General features: G+C 42.0%; 1 protein-coding gene across 2 annotated transcripts in view; it reads right to left on the bottom strand.

Moving 5' to 3' along the window:
* Positions 1-6,989, bottom strand: part of b4galnt3b (beta-1,4-N-acetyl-galactosaminyl transferase 3b) — a 79,148-nt gene extending 72,159 nt beyond the window's left edge. For both annotated transcript variants that reach the window (XM_034176580.1, XM_034176579.1), the window contains exon 1: positions 6,599-6,989. In XM_034176580.1, the coding sequence (XP_034032471.1) occupies positions 6,599-6,734 (136 nt within the window). In that variant the 5' untranslated portion in view covers positions 6,735-6,989. The remainder of the gene's footprint in view (positions 1-6,598) is intronic.
* Between the last annotated feature and the right edge of the window lie 9,684 nt (positions 6,990-16,673).

The raw sequence follows: 16,673 nt of genomic DNA, 5'->3' as shown, positions 1-16,673 counted from the left end.
CTCCAGGACCTTGAAATGCTTCTTTCCGAGTCACTCCTTAGTTGCCCTGGCTGTGTGTTTGGGGTCACTGTCATGCTGGAAGACCCAGCCATGACCCATCTTCAATGCTCTTACTGAGGGAAGGAGGCTGTTTGCCAAAATCTCACAATACATGACCCCATCCATCCTCCCTTCAATACGGTGCAGTCGTCCTGCCCCCTTTGCAGAAGAGCACCCCCAAAAATGATGCTTCCACCCCCATGCTTCATGGTTGAGATGGTGTTCTTTGGGTTGTTCTCATCCTTCAAACACAGCCATTGGAGTTGATACCAAAAAGCTCTATTTTGGTTTCATCTGACCACATGACTTTCTCCATGACATTGCGTGCCCTGTAGGATTTTAAACCATGATGGCATAGTGTGTGACTGTGGTCCCAGCTCTCTTCAGGTCATTGGCCTGGACCTCCCGTGTAGTTCTGGGCTTTGTCAGAATCATCCTTACCCCACGATGTGAGGAACCCCACACCGAGGAAAACTGACAGTCATCTTGTGATTCCTCCATTTTCTAATAATTACGCCAACAGTTGTCTTCTCACCAAGCTGCTTGCCTGTTGTCCTGTAGTCCATCCCAGCCTTGTGCAGGTCTACAGTTTTGTCCCTGGTGTCCTTAGACAGCTCTTTCATCTTGGCCATGGTGGACAGGTTGGAGTGTGACTGATTGAGTGTGTGAACAGGTGTCTTTTATACAGGTAACGAGTTCAAACAGATGCAATTAATACAGGTAAAGAGTGCAGAATAGGAGGGCTTCTTAAACTAAAAACCAACAGGTCTGTAAGAGACAGAATTCTTGCAGGTTGGTTGGTGATCAAATACTTATTTCACGCAATAAAATACAAATTAATTATTTAAAAAAAAAACACACACAATGTGATTTTCTGGATTTTTTTTTTAGATTCCGTCTCTCACAGTTGAAGTGTACCTACGATGAAAATTACAGACCTCTACATTCTTTGTAGGTGGGAAAATTTGCAAAATCGACAGTGGATCAAATACTAATTTGCCTCACTGTACGTACTGAGTGTGAAGGTTGACTGTTTTGTCAGTATAAACCCGTGATGTGACCTCTCCTAGAGCTAGATGCAAAGTGTTCTCAGTCTTCATGTTGCTGTGTCCTCTGCTATCTGGCTGGAAAATCTGTGCAAAAGTGTCCGATGTTTCCCCCAACAGTTACGCATTTCAGAATGTAGCTAGCAAATAGCAATCAGAAAATATCCGCTAAAATGTCTAACATTAACATTTTCATATAATGAAGGGCCTAATAACAGAATCTATAATCCAGATCTTGTCCAAATTCTGCTAAAACCTTCCTTGTAAGAAGGAAAAACAACAAAAGTCTGTTACAATCACTGCAGATGAACTCCAAGTTGGGGTGCTGGCTGTATTTTCTGAATAACATCTCTTAGCAACAATTCAAGAGCAGCCAAAGTCGTCCTAACCCTAATTCTAACTTTAAAAATGATGTCCTTCTGAACAATTCGTTTCCTTGGTACTTCTGTAATCAGTCTTATAAAACTGACTAAATGACTTCTTCTACAGTGTGAGAACAATCTGGTATTTCTGGGGAAATGCTGCATTTTCTTTTATGAGCTAAGTGTCCATTGTGTGCTTGATATTAAATCAAAAACAGTAAGCTAATAAATACATTCAACTGAGATTTGAACTTAAATAGTTGGGTTCAGCATACTAACCATTACAGCACGGAACCCATGAGTCAAAATTAAACTTATGCCTTTGCTGATGTCAAAGATGTATTCTAGGTCAGGGTGTTGACCGCACATTATGAAGAACATTTCCTCATAATATTTCAAGTGCAGTCAATATGGTCCGAACTCTAACATTACCCTAAACTTAATCACGGTGTCTTGGAGGGCTTCAATGTCTTCGGCAGTTATCAGTCTTTCTACTGAACGACCCATTTCCTTGGTGCTTGGTAGTTCCTTGTGTAAAACTTACAGTGCACTGACACGAGCATGACTGTGACTCACGCAATAGCACGAAGGTCGTTGTGACAATCCCACCGTGTTCACAGCTGGACGCCGTTCTTTGTTCCGCCAGCTGCCACATACTCTGCGCTGGATGCTGCGTATATAAAATAATTATTTCGTGGTGGATTAATAATTTTTTATTGAAAACGGCTCTAATGGCATCCTGAATCACAGAGGAGGCTGCAGCTAGAGCTGTTCACGCGCGCGTGCATGACTAACTACCTGCAGAAATTCTTAGAATAGGACATGTTTGCCAAATGTCTCTGGCCAAGTTTGTCTTTGCAGCTTTCAATTCTCTTTTGCCCAGTCCACTGTCATCAGTATTTGTCCAAAATTATGAAGTACATTCATACAGTACATGACAGCAATTTGATGTTAATTTTGGTTGTGTTTGGGGTGGCTTGCTTCATCACAGCAACACAGAGGCCCAATCTATGGTCAACACTCTCCAGTGATGTTAAAAATGCGCCTTCTTTGCCATTGTTCCCTAAATGTGTCAAAAAACCTTTTAAAAAATTCCTATAATTGATAACTGTGAAATGAACAGGGACGGGCATTGATAAGATTTTATGGATATTGATACCGTTATCGATTCTGCTTATCGATCCGATAACTTATCAATTCCCTTATCGATACCTCTTGTGAATTTTCTGTGTACTAAAAGTGGGCTTTACAGGTTTTCTATGTCAACAATATTTTATTGAGTCTTAAAGTAAATAAATATGAAATTGGTCACTGGATCCTTGATCTCTGGACATAAATAGAAAGAAACAAAATCTGTAGTTTTTGTCAAAAGCATTTCCTTTCAGACATTAATGGCATGAATGTCTCTCCATACATCTGAGCTGAGCTCAACCGGCTGCTACACGTCAGTGGACAGGACGTTTCATTTTGGGAGGAAAAAACATTTTGATGGATTTCAGTTTATTGTTTGTATTACAACGTTTGGAAAGAGGTGTCATTTGATTTAAAAGGCGATTCGCTTTGAAGTTATTAATTCTGACCGGACTCTAGACTCTGTAGAGAGCGGCGCAGCGTTTGAAGCAACAGAACGGAGGATGATTCTCGTTTCTTTCTCGCAACAGGACAGGAGTCCCAGTTAGTCACTTTAATCCGCACAAAAGTGACTCATGATTGAAATATTTTAATGGCTCTGAGAGAGAATAAGAAGAAGAGTTGCCGCTTCTGAAGAGGAGCAAAGCAATGAACCAACGAAGCAGCGGATCGAAGTGCTGCTTCATTGGTTCAAGGTTCAAAACAGAGTTGCACTGCACAAGCAGTTGATTACAGACCCGCTGCAGGGTCTGTAATCAACGTAGAGCTGGCGTGCCCAGCCAGTCGATGGCAGGCTGAGTTCCAGTCGATCGCATAAAAAAAACAAAAACAACAAAAAACTGTCCCTGGAATTGAGAGGATTTAGTGCTGCTATAACAGACTGATGCAGCAGGCGGCAGCAATGCACCAACAAGGATGCCAGCTGCCGTTAAACGCCATAGTAGAAGAACAGCTTTTCTTCTATAGTGGATAAGAAAAATTGTAATTTTCATCTTGTATTATTTTTTCATTTAATCGAATGGCAAATCCATCTGTCTAATCTGCAATGTAAATGTGGCTTTACTGAAGAAAGGGAATATGGAGCAGCATTTCAGACGTTTAACAAGAAATACGATGCTAACTTCTAATGCTAACCCGGCTAAATCCCCTCTGCTAGCTCAAAAAGCCGAGGAATTGAAAAGTCGGCGAGCAGCACAATGATTCATGGTCCATAAATACAAAGAGTGATGAATGTGGCGAACAAGATTACAGTGTTCTGTTCGGGCCAGGAGTCTGAGGATGCATTTATTCTGTTCGCACCTGGAGGAGACACACATCTGCTGCACACAGACGTTAGGTGGCTCAGCAGAGATATGGTGGCTGCTGTATCATTGTATTACGTTACTAAGCCATATATAGTGATTTATAACAAAGCTGTCAAAAGAGGTAATAAATATAAGTGTAAAGATGCTTGAATATATCATCAGAGCAGTAAATTGATCAGTCCGGTTGAACACCGCGCAGATCGCTGCTGCGTTCATGTACCGTCGAAAATTATAGCTTGTTTGCTTGGATTATTTTTTATGTGGGTGGGGGGTCTGCTTCACTGGGCTCAGGAACCTTATATAGGCCAGAATTAATCTTTTGTGTGGATACAATGATTTTTTTTTTTTTTTTAACCAAAAATAAAACAAAAACCACACTCCTGCCACAAGCAATAGCTGAGTTTGAAACAACAAAAAAGTCCTGTAATTTCTGACGGTACCTGAATGCAGCAGCGTTCTGCATGACATTCACATGGACTGATCAATTGACTGCTCCGATGATATATTCAATCATCTTTACACTTATCTCTATTACCCATTTTGACAGTTTTGTGTTATAAATCAATATATCTGACTTAGTAACGTACCGGTAATACAATTGATACAGCAGCCATCGTGGCACACAAGTGGGTTTTTTTCAGGCCTCTTGCACAGTCCTGTGATCTTTTCGGCTCATGCGTGTCCTACGCCTTTCAGTCCAGCTCTTTCTGGAATGATCTTCTGCCTGAAATTAAAGAATTTCTGAAACGTTCAAATCATGCTGAATATGCACAGTTTTTGGATTTGAAAGCAAGTTTAAAAGCAAATTACATGTGGTATCAAGCAGCTTGCAACAGTGTGACCTGCAGAACTTTCCACACATGGACACAGAACTTATGCACCAGGACAAAGAACGTGGAGCCTAAGAGTCCACGTTATGATGATCATGTGCAGAGCATCTTGTCAGAATTTGACAGGCATTTCACTGACTTTGCATCCAAAGAGCCTGTTGTCAGTTTTCTCTGTTTTCCATTTGGGTAAAATATAGATGTGGACCGTATATCGTCCAAAGTGGCATCACTCTTCAACCTGGATCCTCACACTGATAAATGACATCCAGCACAACACCTGACATGAATGTGTCCAAATCTGGAATCAAATGCAGACAGAGGGTGTCTGAGTGCCTGCTTACGGCTGCACTCAGCTCCTACTGTCTGGACTATGATAGACCAGCTTCTTCCTCTCGGGGCCAGAAGTCCCACTAAGGTAGGGAACAACTTTTCCAACTTGAGGCCAGTCCTAGGCCTACTTGTGCTTATTCTTTTCCACCATGCACATTTACTTCAATGATGCATTATTATTGTTAAAACCTGACATAAAATTGTGTTATTATATTGGTACACAATATATTGTGGCTACGCTGTGGCGTTCCATATGGCTCGCTACATCTCGATACACTGTCAACTTTAAAAGTAGATCTCGGTTCAAAAAAGGTTGGGCACCCCTGACGTAGAGAAATGATCATTTTCCCGACAAACACCCTCAAAAACAACAGCTGCTCTGAAGGACCGATAAGGGAATCATTAAGCAAAAAGGCTATTGATGTCGGTTGATCGAATCATTTCTTAACAAGTTGATATTTTTGGGTTGTCTTGAATAGGACAACTTGAGATTAAGCAAAGCGACATAACCAGAAGTTGTATTGGCCTTTTTGGTCTTCAGTTGTATGCCAACGTTTCAGCTTGTCATTACAAAAACTGAATGACACTTAATGACAGCAGTTATAAACATTTATGACATTGGCATAATGTTTATGACACATTTATGACAGGGTCATGTCACTATTATGACAATACCTTCAAGTAAAGCATTACCAAAACTTTCAAATCTGGACTTAAGACACACTTATTTTCCCTTTCGTATAGCGAGCATACTGGTATAGTATGTTACTATGCTTTTTACTCTTTTAATTCATTTTATTAGGAAACGAAGCGTGCCGTGGCCTCAACTTTATCTAAAGTCTGTGTCTTTTAGTGAAGTTTAGGGCTAGTGGCCGGCGATCACCTTAGTATTGCTTCTGTTTTTCTTGTTGATTAATGCTGACAAATTATAGTGTATTTGTTGTCTTTCTGCCACCTGATTCCATTTTTTCTCTCTTTTTGAGGTGCAGCTCCATCCAGAGATGGGTGTCTGTTTCTGCAATCCTCCTGTCCTGTTGCACTGGCAACATTTCCTGTATATTCGTTTTGTGAATTGCTTTGTAATTTGTGTCGGTAGCATGGCCCAAGCAGAGAGGGTCACCCCTTTGAGTCTGGTCTGCTTGAGGTTTCTTCCTCAAATCATCAGGAGGAGTTTGTCCTTACCACTGTTGCCTGTGTGCTTGATCTAGGGGGTTGGCAAGGTTAGACCTTACTTGTGTGAAGCGCCTTGAGGCAGCTTTGTTGTGATTTGGCGCTGTATAAATGAAAATAAATTGAAATTGCACCATCCAAAGTCGTACAGCTGAATTCAGTTTTATCCAAAACATGTGACATTTCAACATATATGAGATCTGTGTTAAATGTAGGACATTTGAGTAAGATTTTGATTGAGGATTCGGTGTGTGTGTGTGTGTGTGGAGATCAAAGGTTGTTTATCGCATTCAAACTGCAGTAAAAGTGAATCAAAGTATCTGAGACGCATAAAGGGGACACACACACACACACACACACACTGGGTCTAAAAACCGGAAACTTACGGCTCTCATAGCTCCATGTGTCCGCAACATACATCTCATAGAGAAGAGCCACAGCTCCGACCAGCAGAACCATCCCGAACAGAACACACTTGCTCTTGCGCCGCAGTTTCTTGAAGGGAAAAAACGTCGCGATCATGTTTGCTGCCTCTCTGGAGAGATTTGCTCCTCATGAGGCGGCGGAGATCCTGAAATCCCGGAGGTTCCGACCCCACCGTCGTGAGCCCGCCGCCCCTGGCTGGCACCGGCGCCCGGGATGACCACAGTGCGCACACGGCCCCTAGCGGCTCCTCATGCCGCCGTGACCCGAAGGAGCCAGTAACCAAAACTGGAGTTAGTCTAAAAGCATCCAAGAGTTTCAACAGGTTTCCGGTTGCTCTGGCGGCTGCACGTGTCCGCAAACAATAAACTGAATCGCTCCCAGCAACAAACACCTCGACTCACAACACATCAAAACCGAGTCAGGCAGAGAAAGCCAAAAAAAAAAAAAAAAAGCACCCCCCCCCCCCCCCACGCACACACACACACACACACACACACACACACACACACACACACACACACACACCCCTTCAAATTAAAGGCTCACTGAATGAAACTAAAAGACTTCACAGACAGATATCTACAAAAAGTATTCACGTGTCATTCTTTTTATTTCATTTACAACACGTACTGATTTGCATTTATAGCCAAAAAGTAAAACAGCCAGTTAACACATTTTAAGCGACACTGTGTAGAATTTAGTGTCATCTAGTGGTCAGTTTGCAGATTGCATTATGCCGTCGCTGGTCACAATTTTGTTTCCCGTCATGTTTTTTGCTTCTTTGGTGCTGCAGACTCGTGTTCTCTTCTTGCTTCCTCTTGTAATTAATGTCTTTATGGTGTCAAATCTCACGCGTAATCACGTTCTCGCTGGGGAGGCCGAGATTTTGTTGTCTGTGTAAACAAGTGTTTGCAGGTGGTGGAGTGGACAAGCAACAAGCAACTTGTTTGCAAGATTGCATTGTTATGGAGGTGAGTTCAACCAAAATATGTATTTAGGTGTTTAATCGTGTCTTTAATGTGAGTTTTATTTTAAAAAAAAAAGTGTGTTGCTGTTAGGGTTGTGTGTCGGGAACCGGTTCTTTTCGGGTATCCTTAAGAAATGATTTAATCCGTCGACATCAATAGCCTTTTTGCTTAACGATTCCCTTAGCGGTCCTTCAGCGTGGCCGTTGTTTTTCGGGGTGTTTGTCAGGAAAATGATCATTTCTCTACATTAATTACAGACCCTGCAGCTGGTCTGTATAATCAGCCATTGCTTTGAACCTTGAACCAATGAAGCAGTGCTTCGATCTTCGATCTGCTGCTTCATTGGTTCTTTGTTTTATTTCACTTTATCTTAATTTTTCCACACTAAAACTCTAAAGAGCACATGCCTGTGAGTAATATTTACCTTTTCATGTTAAACCAACCTGTTGTGGTCTTCTGAAACAGTTGATAGATGTATTTTATAACTTAAAAACGGGACAGATGCTAAGGCGTTAGCATGTCTATGGCATTTCCAATGATTAAGCCATTATCAAGCCTCTCTCCCCAGCACGCAAAGGATTCTGGGATACTCTAAAACTGTGAATATATGTACGAGGGGATGTCAAAACGTTTTGAGCCTCGCACATTTTTCCCAGTCAGATGCAAGATTACAGATTACAATGCATCACACCTTATCTACATCAATGCCTTCGCTACTTATATCATGTAGGATCATATTGCTCACTTCAATTGTTGAGTCATAACACTGTGTGGAAGAGACAAACGTACCCTCCAGTGTCAGTCGTGGCATTCTGCTTCACCAGGACAACGCACCAGTCCACGCCAGCCGGGTTGCCATGGATGCTGTGCGAGAGTGTGCCTATGAACTTCTTCCACGCCCACCTTATTTTCCAGACCTAGCCCCTAGTGACTTCCACCTCTTTCCCAGGCAGAAAAAATACCTTCGGGGCAAGAGATTTGAGGATGACGATGAGCAGATTGCTGCAGCGGAGGGCTGGTTAGGGGACCAAGATGTTGAGTTCTACCGATCAGGTATCAATGACTGGCAAACTAGATGGAACAAATGTATGGAGTTGGAAGGGGACTATGTTGAAAAATAAAACATTATATATCCAAATATCTTGCTGTTTCTGTTTGAAGCTCAAAACTTTTTGATATCCCCTTGTATGAGCCTCCATTTCACAAAAAGAAGGGTTCTCAAACCTGAGTCTGAATAGGGCAGCGCAGTCTCGTTTGAACCTGTATGTGATATCGTGGGATTTGACCACATTTGGGTACAGCCAGTGTTGCAGACCGAATAGGTCCACCCTAAAAATCGGTCTGCCCTGCCTTCACTGTGCATGCGTCATTCCTGAGCATCAGCCGCAGTTCACTGATTATCGCCACATTTATGCTTCAAATTGCACTCCAGTCATCATCTATCTTAGCGACAGATATCTGAAGCTTTTGTATAACAATCATTTCCACATAAATTCAGCATTATTTCATAATAAAAGACGGAGGCAGCGATCAGAGCGCCACAGCCAGAGGAGCTACTGGCTGATGCGTTCACTGCACCTCCATCATTTCAAAGTGTCAGTAGTGACTCAACGACTGTCGCCTCATTTCTGCTTAAAACCAACTTTAGAATGATTTAACAGGTTTTACTTTGTCATCTGATGGTTAATAATCATATTATTCCATTGGACTGCGTTGGGTGTACGAGCTGCTGTGGTAAGACACATGTGCAGTGAAGGCAGGGCGGAGCAATTTTTTGGAGGGGGGGGGAACCATTCCGTCTGCGACACCAGTGTCAGGAGCTCAGAATCCCCGGGTGGATTGTGGAAGTTTTAGCACAAACCATTCAGCCTGGCTCGGTAAACTTAAAAGCATACTCGCTGTCAACTAGCAGTCGTGCTGGTTTAAGACATGCTGGTATACAAATAACGAATGTTTGAGTTCAATGGTACAAATATTTCATGAGGTGAATTAAATATTTGTTCCATTGAAAGAATGTAAAAACATCCATTATTTGTTTTATATAACAGTTAAAATAGATCCTTGTCATTTGATATTTTATTAATTTATAAACAGAAAATGGACTTACATTTTGGTGTTCCACTGCTGCTAAAGTCATATACGAACTTTAAATAGGAGTCTAAATTGTGTCGTGTAGTCTGGTGATGCTGTGCATTGACTTTGTACTTCCATTAAAAAAAAAAGACTGTGTAGTTCCTCAGTCCAGCCAAAAATCACAGCAGTTTTTCATTTGAACAGTTCTTCATGCATCCAGATGGCTTACAGCGGAGTAGAATGTGTGTGTGTTACAAGAACTAGCACTGTCAATTAGCTCAATCAAATCATCGTCCCACTTGTGCTCACACAACCAGGACAGCGGTTGTGCACGCGTGTACTACCAAAAAAATAAAAAGCTTTTATTCACTGCACTGAAAAAAGACCAGTTTTTCATTCTAACGTCCTGCTAACAGCCTTCAGCCTGCGTGTGTGTGCGTTGATCTCTACTGGTTTACTGGCTACTATTGTTCTTCTCCTTCTCATCCTCTGTCTTCCTGTTACTCCTCCTCCCCCCAAGTGAGGAGTTGTACAGTTTGATGGGCTGAGCAACAAAGCCTAGTCTTTACATTAACAGTTAAAACAGAATACATTCAAAATGGACGTACTTTTCTTAAATATATCCGAAAAGGGGACAACGTGTACCACTGGCCATTAAAGTACAACCCTAATTCCAATGAAGTTGGGACATTGTCTAAAATGTAAATAAAAACAATACAAATATTTGCTCATTTTGAAATGGATGCCTGCAACACATTTCAAAGAAGCTGGGACAGTGGTATGTTTACCACTGTGTTACATCACCTTTCCTTCTAACAACACTCAATAAGCATTTGGGAACTGATGACACTAATTGTTGAAGCTTTGTAGGTGGAATTTTTTCCCATTCTTGCTTGATGTATGACTTCAGCTGTTCAACAGTCCGGGGTCTCTGTTGTCGTATTTTGCACTTCATAATGTGCCACACATTTTCAATGGGCGACAGGTCTGGACTGCAGGCAGGCCAGTCTAGTACCTGCACTCTTTTACTACAAAGCCACGCTGTTGTAACACGTGCAGAATGTGTCTTGGCATTGTCTTTCTGAAATAAGCAGGGACGTCCCTGAAAAAGATGTTGCTTGGATGGCAGCATGTGTTGCCCCAAAACCTGGATGTACCTTTCAGCATTGATGGCGCCATCACAAATGTGTAAGTTGCCCACGCCCCATCTTTGGTTGTGAATGGCTGAGCCTTTTGGGGATGCTCCTTTTATACCCAATCATGACACTCACCTGTTTCCAATTAACCTGTTCACCTGTGGAATGTTCCAAACAGGTGTTCTTGAGCATTCATCAACTTTCTCAATCTTTTCTTGCCCCTGTCCCATCTTTTTTGAAACGTGTTGCAGGCATCCATTTCAAAATGAGCAAATATTTGCACCAAAACAAAAAAGTATATCAGTTTGAACATTAAATATCTTGTAAAAGAGAAAAATAACTGGTGCAACACAGAAATAAGTGCCAGGAAATTTAAATATCTTGTCTTTGTGGTGTATTCAATTGAATATAGGTTGAAGAGGATTTGCACATCATTGTATTGTGTTTTTATTTACATTTCACACAACGTCCCAACTTCATTGGAATTGGGGTTGTAGCATGACCTTTCAAATTTCACAAAAATGACAAAATTTAGTTTCTACTAAAATCCAAGCATGCTAATGTTTATTTTTCCTAACATGTTGCAAAATTACAACTCATTTTAAAGAAGAGAACATATTTACCGGGGACAATTCCACTGAATATTTTCTTTTTCATCATGCAGAATAACTACAGTAGGACGTGCATGTGCACATGCGTGAGGTTTTGAGATTACTTGTGACCTGCATTTGCTTGATGCATGTTCCCGGGGCATACACGTAAGATGTCTAGTAAATCACTTCAGAGGGGTTATCCGCTTTCAAAATCAGTGTTTTTAGATTTAGAAGTTTTTATTTTTCACCAACTTTTACAAAATATATAAGAAACATATTAGATTTATGTAGAATTAAGCTGTTTCAAAGCATTTCTTACAACTTGGTTTATTTTGTTTGAGCGAGCAGCCAGCTGACATCAGCCTGTTTTTCTTTAGTCTGCCAGTCTCAGTGTCCTTCCCAGCATCCCTCGTGCAGCTTGGACGAAGCCCCCACGTGATCTATAATGTTGCTACCAGTTGTTGGTCAAGCCGTCTGATCACCTTCATGGGGAGAAATTCTAAATGGGTTCCAGACAGTGCGAATATTGGCAATAACATTATGAATCCCTTATTTAAATGCTAAGGAATAAAATTATAGTGGTGCAAAAGAAAATTATTTCACTCACTCACCTTCAACTGCTTACTCCAATTAAGGGTTATGGGGGGCTTGAGCCTGTCCCAGCAGCCATAGGGCGTGAGGCGGGGTACACCCTGGATAGAACACCAGTCTGTCGCAGGGCCACACATAGACAAACACATTCACACCCACACACATTCCTATGGACAATCTGAAGTTCCCATTTCACCAAACCTGCGTGTCTTTGTATCAGGGAACCCACGCAAACATGAGAACATGCCAACTCCACTCAGAAAGGCCACAGGTGGGAATCGATATGACCTTCTTGCTGTGAGACAACAGTGCTAACCACTAAGCCACCGTGCTGCCAAACCCAGAGGCTGTACAGCTTTAAACTACATTTTATACTGTAAAATGTGCTGTATAGATGACCCCTTTTGGATTTAAATTCCTTTTGGGGTCAAAGTGATTTCAACTCCAACATGCTGTGATTGACATACACACACCATATATTTACAGTGTTTACTGTGTTTGAAATTGCCTACTAGACTTAATCTTTTTACTAGTTCAATATATGCACCTTTATTTTGAAATAGGATGGAAGACAACATTATGTACTGCAACTGACTTCATATCATTTCCCTCAGATTGAAAGGGAAAGTAAATCTGAGCAGTGCATTAAACATCCTTCTTCATTTCACCTGAACAGGTAAGGTAGGTGCAGCAACACTTCCTTGTTTTTATTCTATGACCTACATTATCAGACCAGCACCTGGACTCTGTGTTACGCATTCACAGCCGATCAGTTTTCATTTCCACTCTGGCCTTCACATCGCTAAAAAAACAGGCCTGATCTCACACACACACACAAAAACTAGATAAATGTGGAATAAATTCTTAGAACCTGCACAATTATTTCTCTGAATATTAATGTACAACTATTAAAAGCTAAAATGCAGTCATCATAAACTTCATTCAGCAATATGACATTACAAGCTCCTCAGTTCAAAGTCCAATAGAGAGTGTGTGTTAGAAGTAAGTCTAAAAGTCACTGAAATGTTAAGGCTTTAAATAAATAAAAGGTGGATACAAGCCCTTAAAGGAGATCACATCCGTAAGGTGAAACCGGTGGCTTTGTGAGAGGACAGAAGGATCAAAGTGAATCCCATCCAGCCTTGGCAAAAGAAGACACCGACCTCCTACCACCTACATAAACACTGTCAGACTGCCATGTGAGACCATACATTTTTGGGGTAATTAAATATGGTTAATAACACTTGTTTCCCCCTCATGCTGTTCAGATGTCCCTAATTGAATTGTTGAAATGCCATTTTAAGATTATCTCCTGCCTCCCACAGTTTCCCAACTATGAAAACATCAAAATATACTGTGAAATTTCCAGTCCAGCTGAATTACTTGAGTGGTGAAAATCACGTCATGTCATATCAAAGCTACAGTGTGTAGGCTTTAGTGTCATCTAGTGGTCAAGTTGCAGATTGCATGATGCTGTCACCAGTCATGTTTCACCTTCGCATTTTTTATTTATTTTTGCTCCTTTGGTGTCTTGCATTTTCTTGTGGTGCAACATATGTGATCCTCTGTTCCACAAAAATTAGGGTTTTAATTTGTTAGCCTGCACCATAGCAACCAGTAGACAGTAGCTGGTTTTCCATTACAAACCTGCACAAAAGTAAAGCTATATTTTTAAGAATGACATTAAAATGCTGCTGTGAAATGACAGCAGTTCCACTGGGGTTTCATTCCATCGAGGCTCTCCTGAGAACTATAATTCCAGTAGTCAAAACACCGCCGTAAACATCATCTTATATGGTTTAACAAGCTCTTACTCCATGCATACATATTTTAGGATGTCATGTGACTTTTTATGTACATCAGATGACCCATAGTAGCACAGAAAGTGTTTCCATTTATTTTGCAAGATGCCTTTACAAATCACCTGGGGAAAAAACCCACCATGACGAGGTGATGGTCTTGTGGTTAAGCAGGAGGCTTGAGATCAGAGAATCTTTGGTTCAAACCCCCGTCTGGCCGTAAAATCACTAAGGGTTCTTGAACAAAGCCCCAAATTGCTCCCGGTTTGTAGTGAACACCTTGTATGGCAGCACCCTGACATCGGTGTGTGTGTGTGAGTGGGCGAATGTGTGACATTACTGTAAAGCGCTTGGAGGTTTAATGGAAAAGCGTACTCATTTCCAGCTGCTGATCTGGGTCTTGATTATGGTGACCGCTGACAAAGCAGCTCATCTCACACTATCCTCAGTCCTCGTCCTGGTGGATCCTGAGGCATGAGATGCCTGGAACATTTCCCTAGGGAGACTAGCAGGGGGCATCCTCATCAGATGCTGAAACACCTCAGCTGGTTCCTTTCAGTGCAAAGAAGCAACAGCTCAACTCCAAGTGCCCCCCCAAATAGTTGAGCTTCGCACTCTGTCCGATTCTAAAACCAGATACGGTGCATCCAGAAAGTATTCACAGCAGTTCACATTTTGTTACAGCATTATTCCAAAATAGTGCAAATTATTTTCCCCTCAAAACTCTTCTCACAACACCCCATGACACCAATTTTTTTTTTTTGCAAATTTATATACATTATATATATAAACCCAACAACAAAGAAATCACATCCTTTGTTGATGCTCCTTTCACAGTAATTACAGACTCAAGTCTTCTTGAATATGATGCCACAACCTCAGCACACCTATCTTTGGGCCGCTTTGCCCGTTCCTCTTTGCAGCGCCTCTCAAGCGCCATCAGGTTGGATGGGGAGCTTATGTGCAGACATTTTCAGATCTCTCCAGAGATGTTCAAACAGATTCAGGTCTGGGCTCTGGCTAGACCACTCAAGGACATTTAGAGTTGTCCTGAAGCCACTCCTTTGATATTTTGACTGTGTGCTTAGGGTCACTGTCCTGCTGAAAGATGAACTGTCACCCCAGTCTGAGGTCAAGAGCGCTCTGGAGCAGGTTTTCATTGAGGATGTCTCTGTAAAATAGACTGCATTGGGGTGTGTCTTTCCAAATCATGTCCAATCAACTGAATTTATCCCAGGTGGACTCCAATTAAGCTGTAGAAACATCTCAAGGATGATCAATGGAAACAGGATGCACCCGAGCTCAATTTTGAGCTTCTTTGCAAAGGCTGTGAATAGTTATGTACAAGCAAAGCCGCCCAGACCTCCCGATCCACACACACCTCCCCCAGCTCCTCCGGGGGAACCCCAAGGTGTTCCCAAGCCAGCCGAGAGATGTAGTCCCTCCAGCGTGTCCTGGGTCTTCCCCGGGGCCTCCTCCCAGTGGGACATGCCTGAAACACCTCTCCAGCGAGGTGTCCAGGGTGCATCCGGAAAAGATGCCCGAGCCTGAAGGAATAAATCCAGATACTCCCTGAGTGCAGAGGAAAACTGGAGAACGTGCAGTGTCAATTGTTATACTTAGTAAGTCAGAAGTGAGGAGTGGAGACACCAACTCCTCCAACTTTCACAAACCCAGCTACAAGCTGCAAGTGTAAGTCACAACTGCAAAGACTTCAGTAACAATGAATGTGCATACGGCACAAAACGGCTGAGTTGGTTTACCTGTATGGTAAGTTGATAACTCGGCAGTTATGGTGTCTCTCCCAGGCTTGTATGGAAGGTGATGATGATAAACAGCTGACAGCCTAACGGCGCGCACCTGGAGACATCAACCGGCCCGTGCGCCCTCTAAGGGCCAAGAAGTGCCAGTGTGGCAGGGCGCCATCTGGTGGTGGGCCAGCAGTACCTCCTCTTCGGATGGCCCACACAACATCAGCACTGGCTGCGGCAACCAGTTAGTCCACATTTTTGTGTAAAAGCACTGAGCGTTTTATATTTTGTGGTGTGTGTGAGATAAAGCCAGTTTTCTTCCTGCACACAGTGTGCACCAAAAACCCCTTTCCACTTTTGAAGACTTTTTTGTTTTTTGCACGTAACATACAAGGGTCGTTGAATATGTCATATCTGGGTATGACATATTCAACAAGCCCATGTCTTAGTACAAGATGTCACGATACCCAAACTCCGTCACAACCAGTCAAACCAGAAGAGCGAACTACCCCCCCGGTCTTCCAACCATGCTGCAAAATGTGAACGGCAGAAGCTGTCCCTTTTGACCTACTGTATCAACATGATGGCCTCCATTAGGGGAGCTGCGCTCATCTAAATGTGAAGGCTCAATCTTATAATTCATGAAAACATCAGTTCATTGTTGCAGATAGTTATACACCAATGAAAAGCTTTAAAACCTGCAAGTTATATTAACAGTTGTAATATGATTTGTAACATTCCCTGACACGTGCACTTCGTGGCGACAATCCCATCAGCTGTGTTCCCAGCTAGATGTCACACTTTGTGTGCTGGATGCTGCATATATAAAATAATTCTTTCGTGGCAGATTAATAATTTTCTCTCTGAGGTGGCTGTTGAAAATGCCTCTAATTGCTTCTGGAATCACAGAGGACTGTTCCAGCTGGTGCTTTTCTCTCTTGCGCATGCTTAATGAGGTGGAGAACATATTTGGAACAGTCTAAAAAGGTAGTTATTTGTCATGTTTATATTGTAATGGCTTGGTAAAACAGTTGCATGTTCATTCCTTCTGGTGTACAGCTGCAAAAGTACATTTATGATAGACTTAACATCTCAATCGTTCAGACGAACTGTACTGTGGTGCA

Source organism: Thalassophryne amazonica, chromosome 8 (genome assembly GCF_902500255.1).
Source record: "Thalassophryne amazonica chromosome 8, fThaAma1.1, whole genome shotgun sequence".
In the NCBI taxonomy this organism is placed as follows: Eukaryota; Metazoa; Chordata; class Actinopteri; order Batrachoidiformes; family Batrachoididae; genus Thalassophryne; species Thalassophryne amazonica.
The sequence above is the reverse complement of the archived record's forward strand: the minus strand, read 5'-3'. Positions and strand labels throughout refer to the sequence as shown.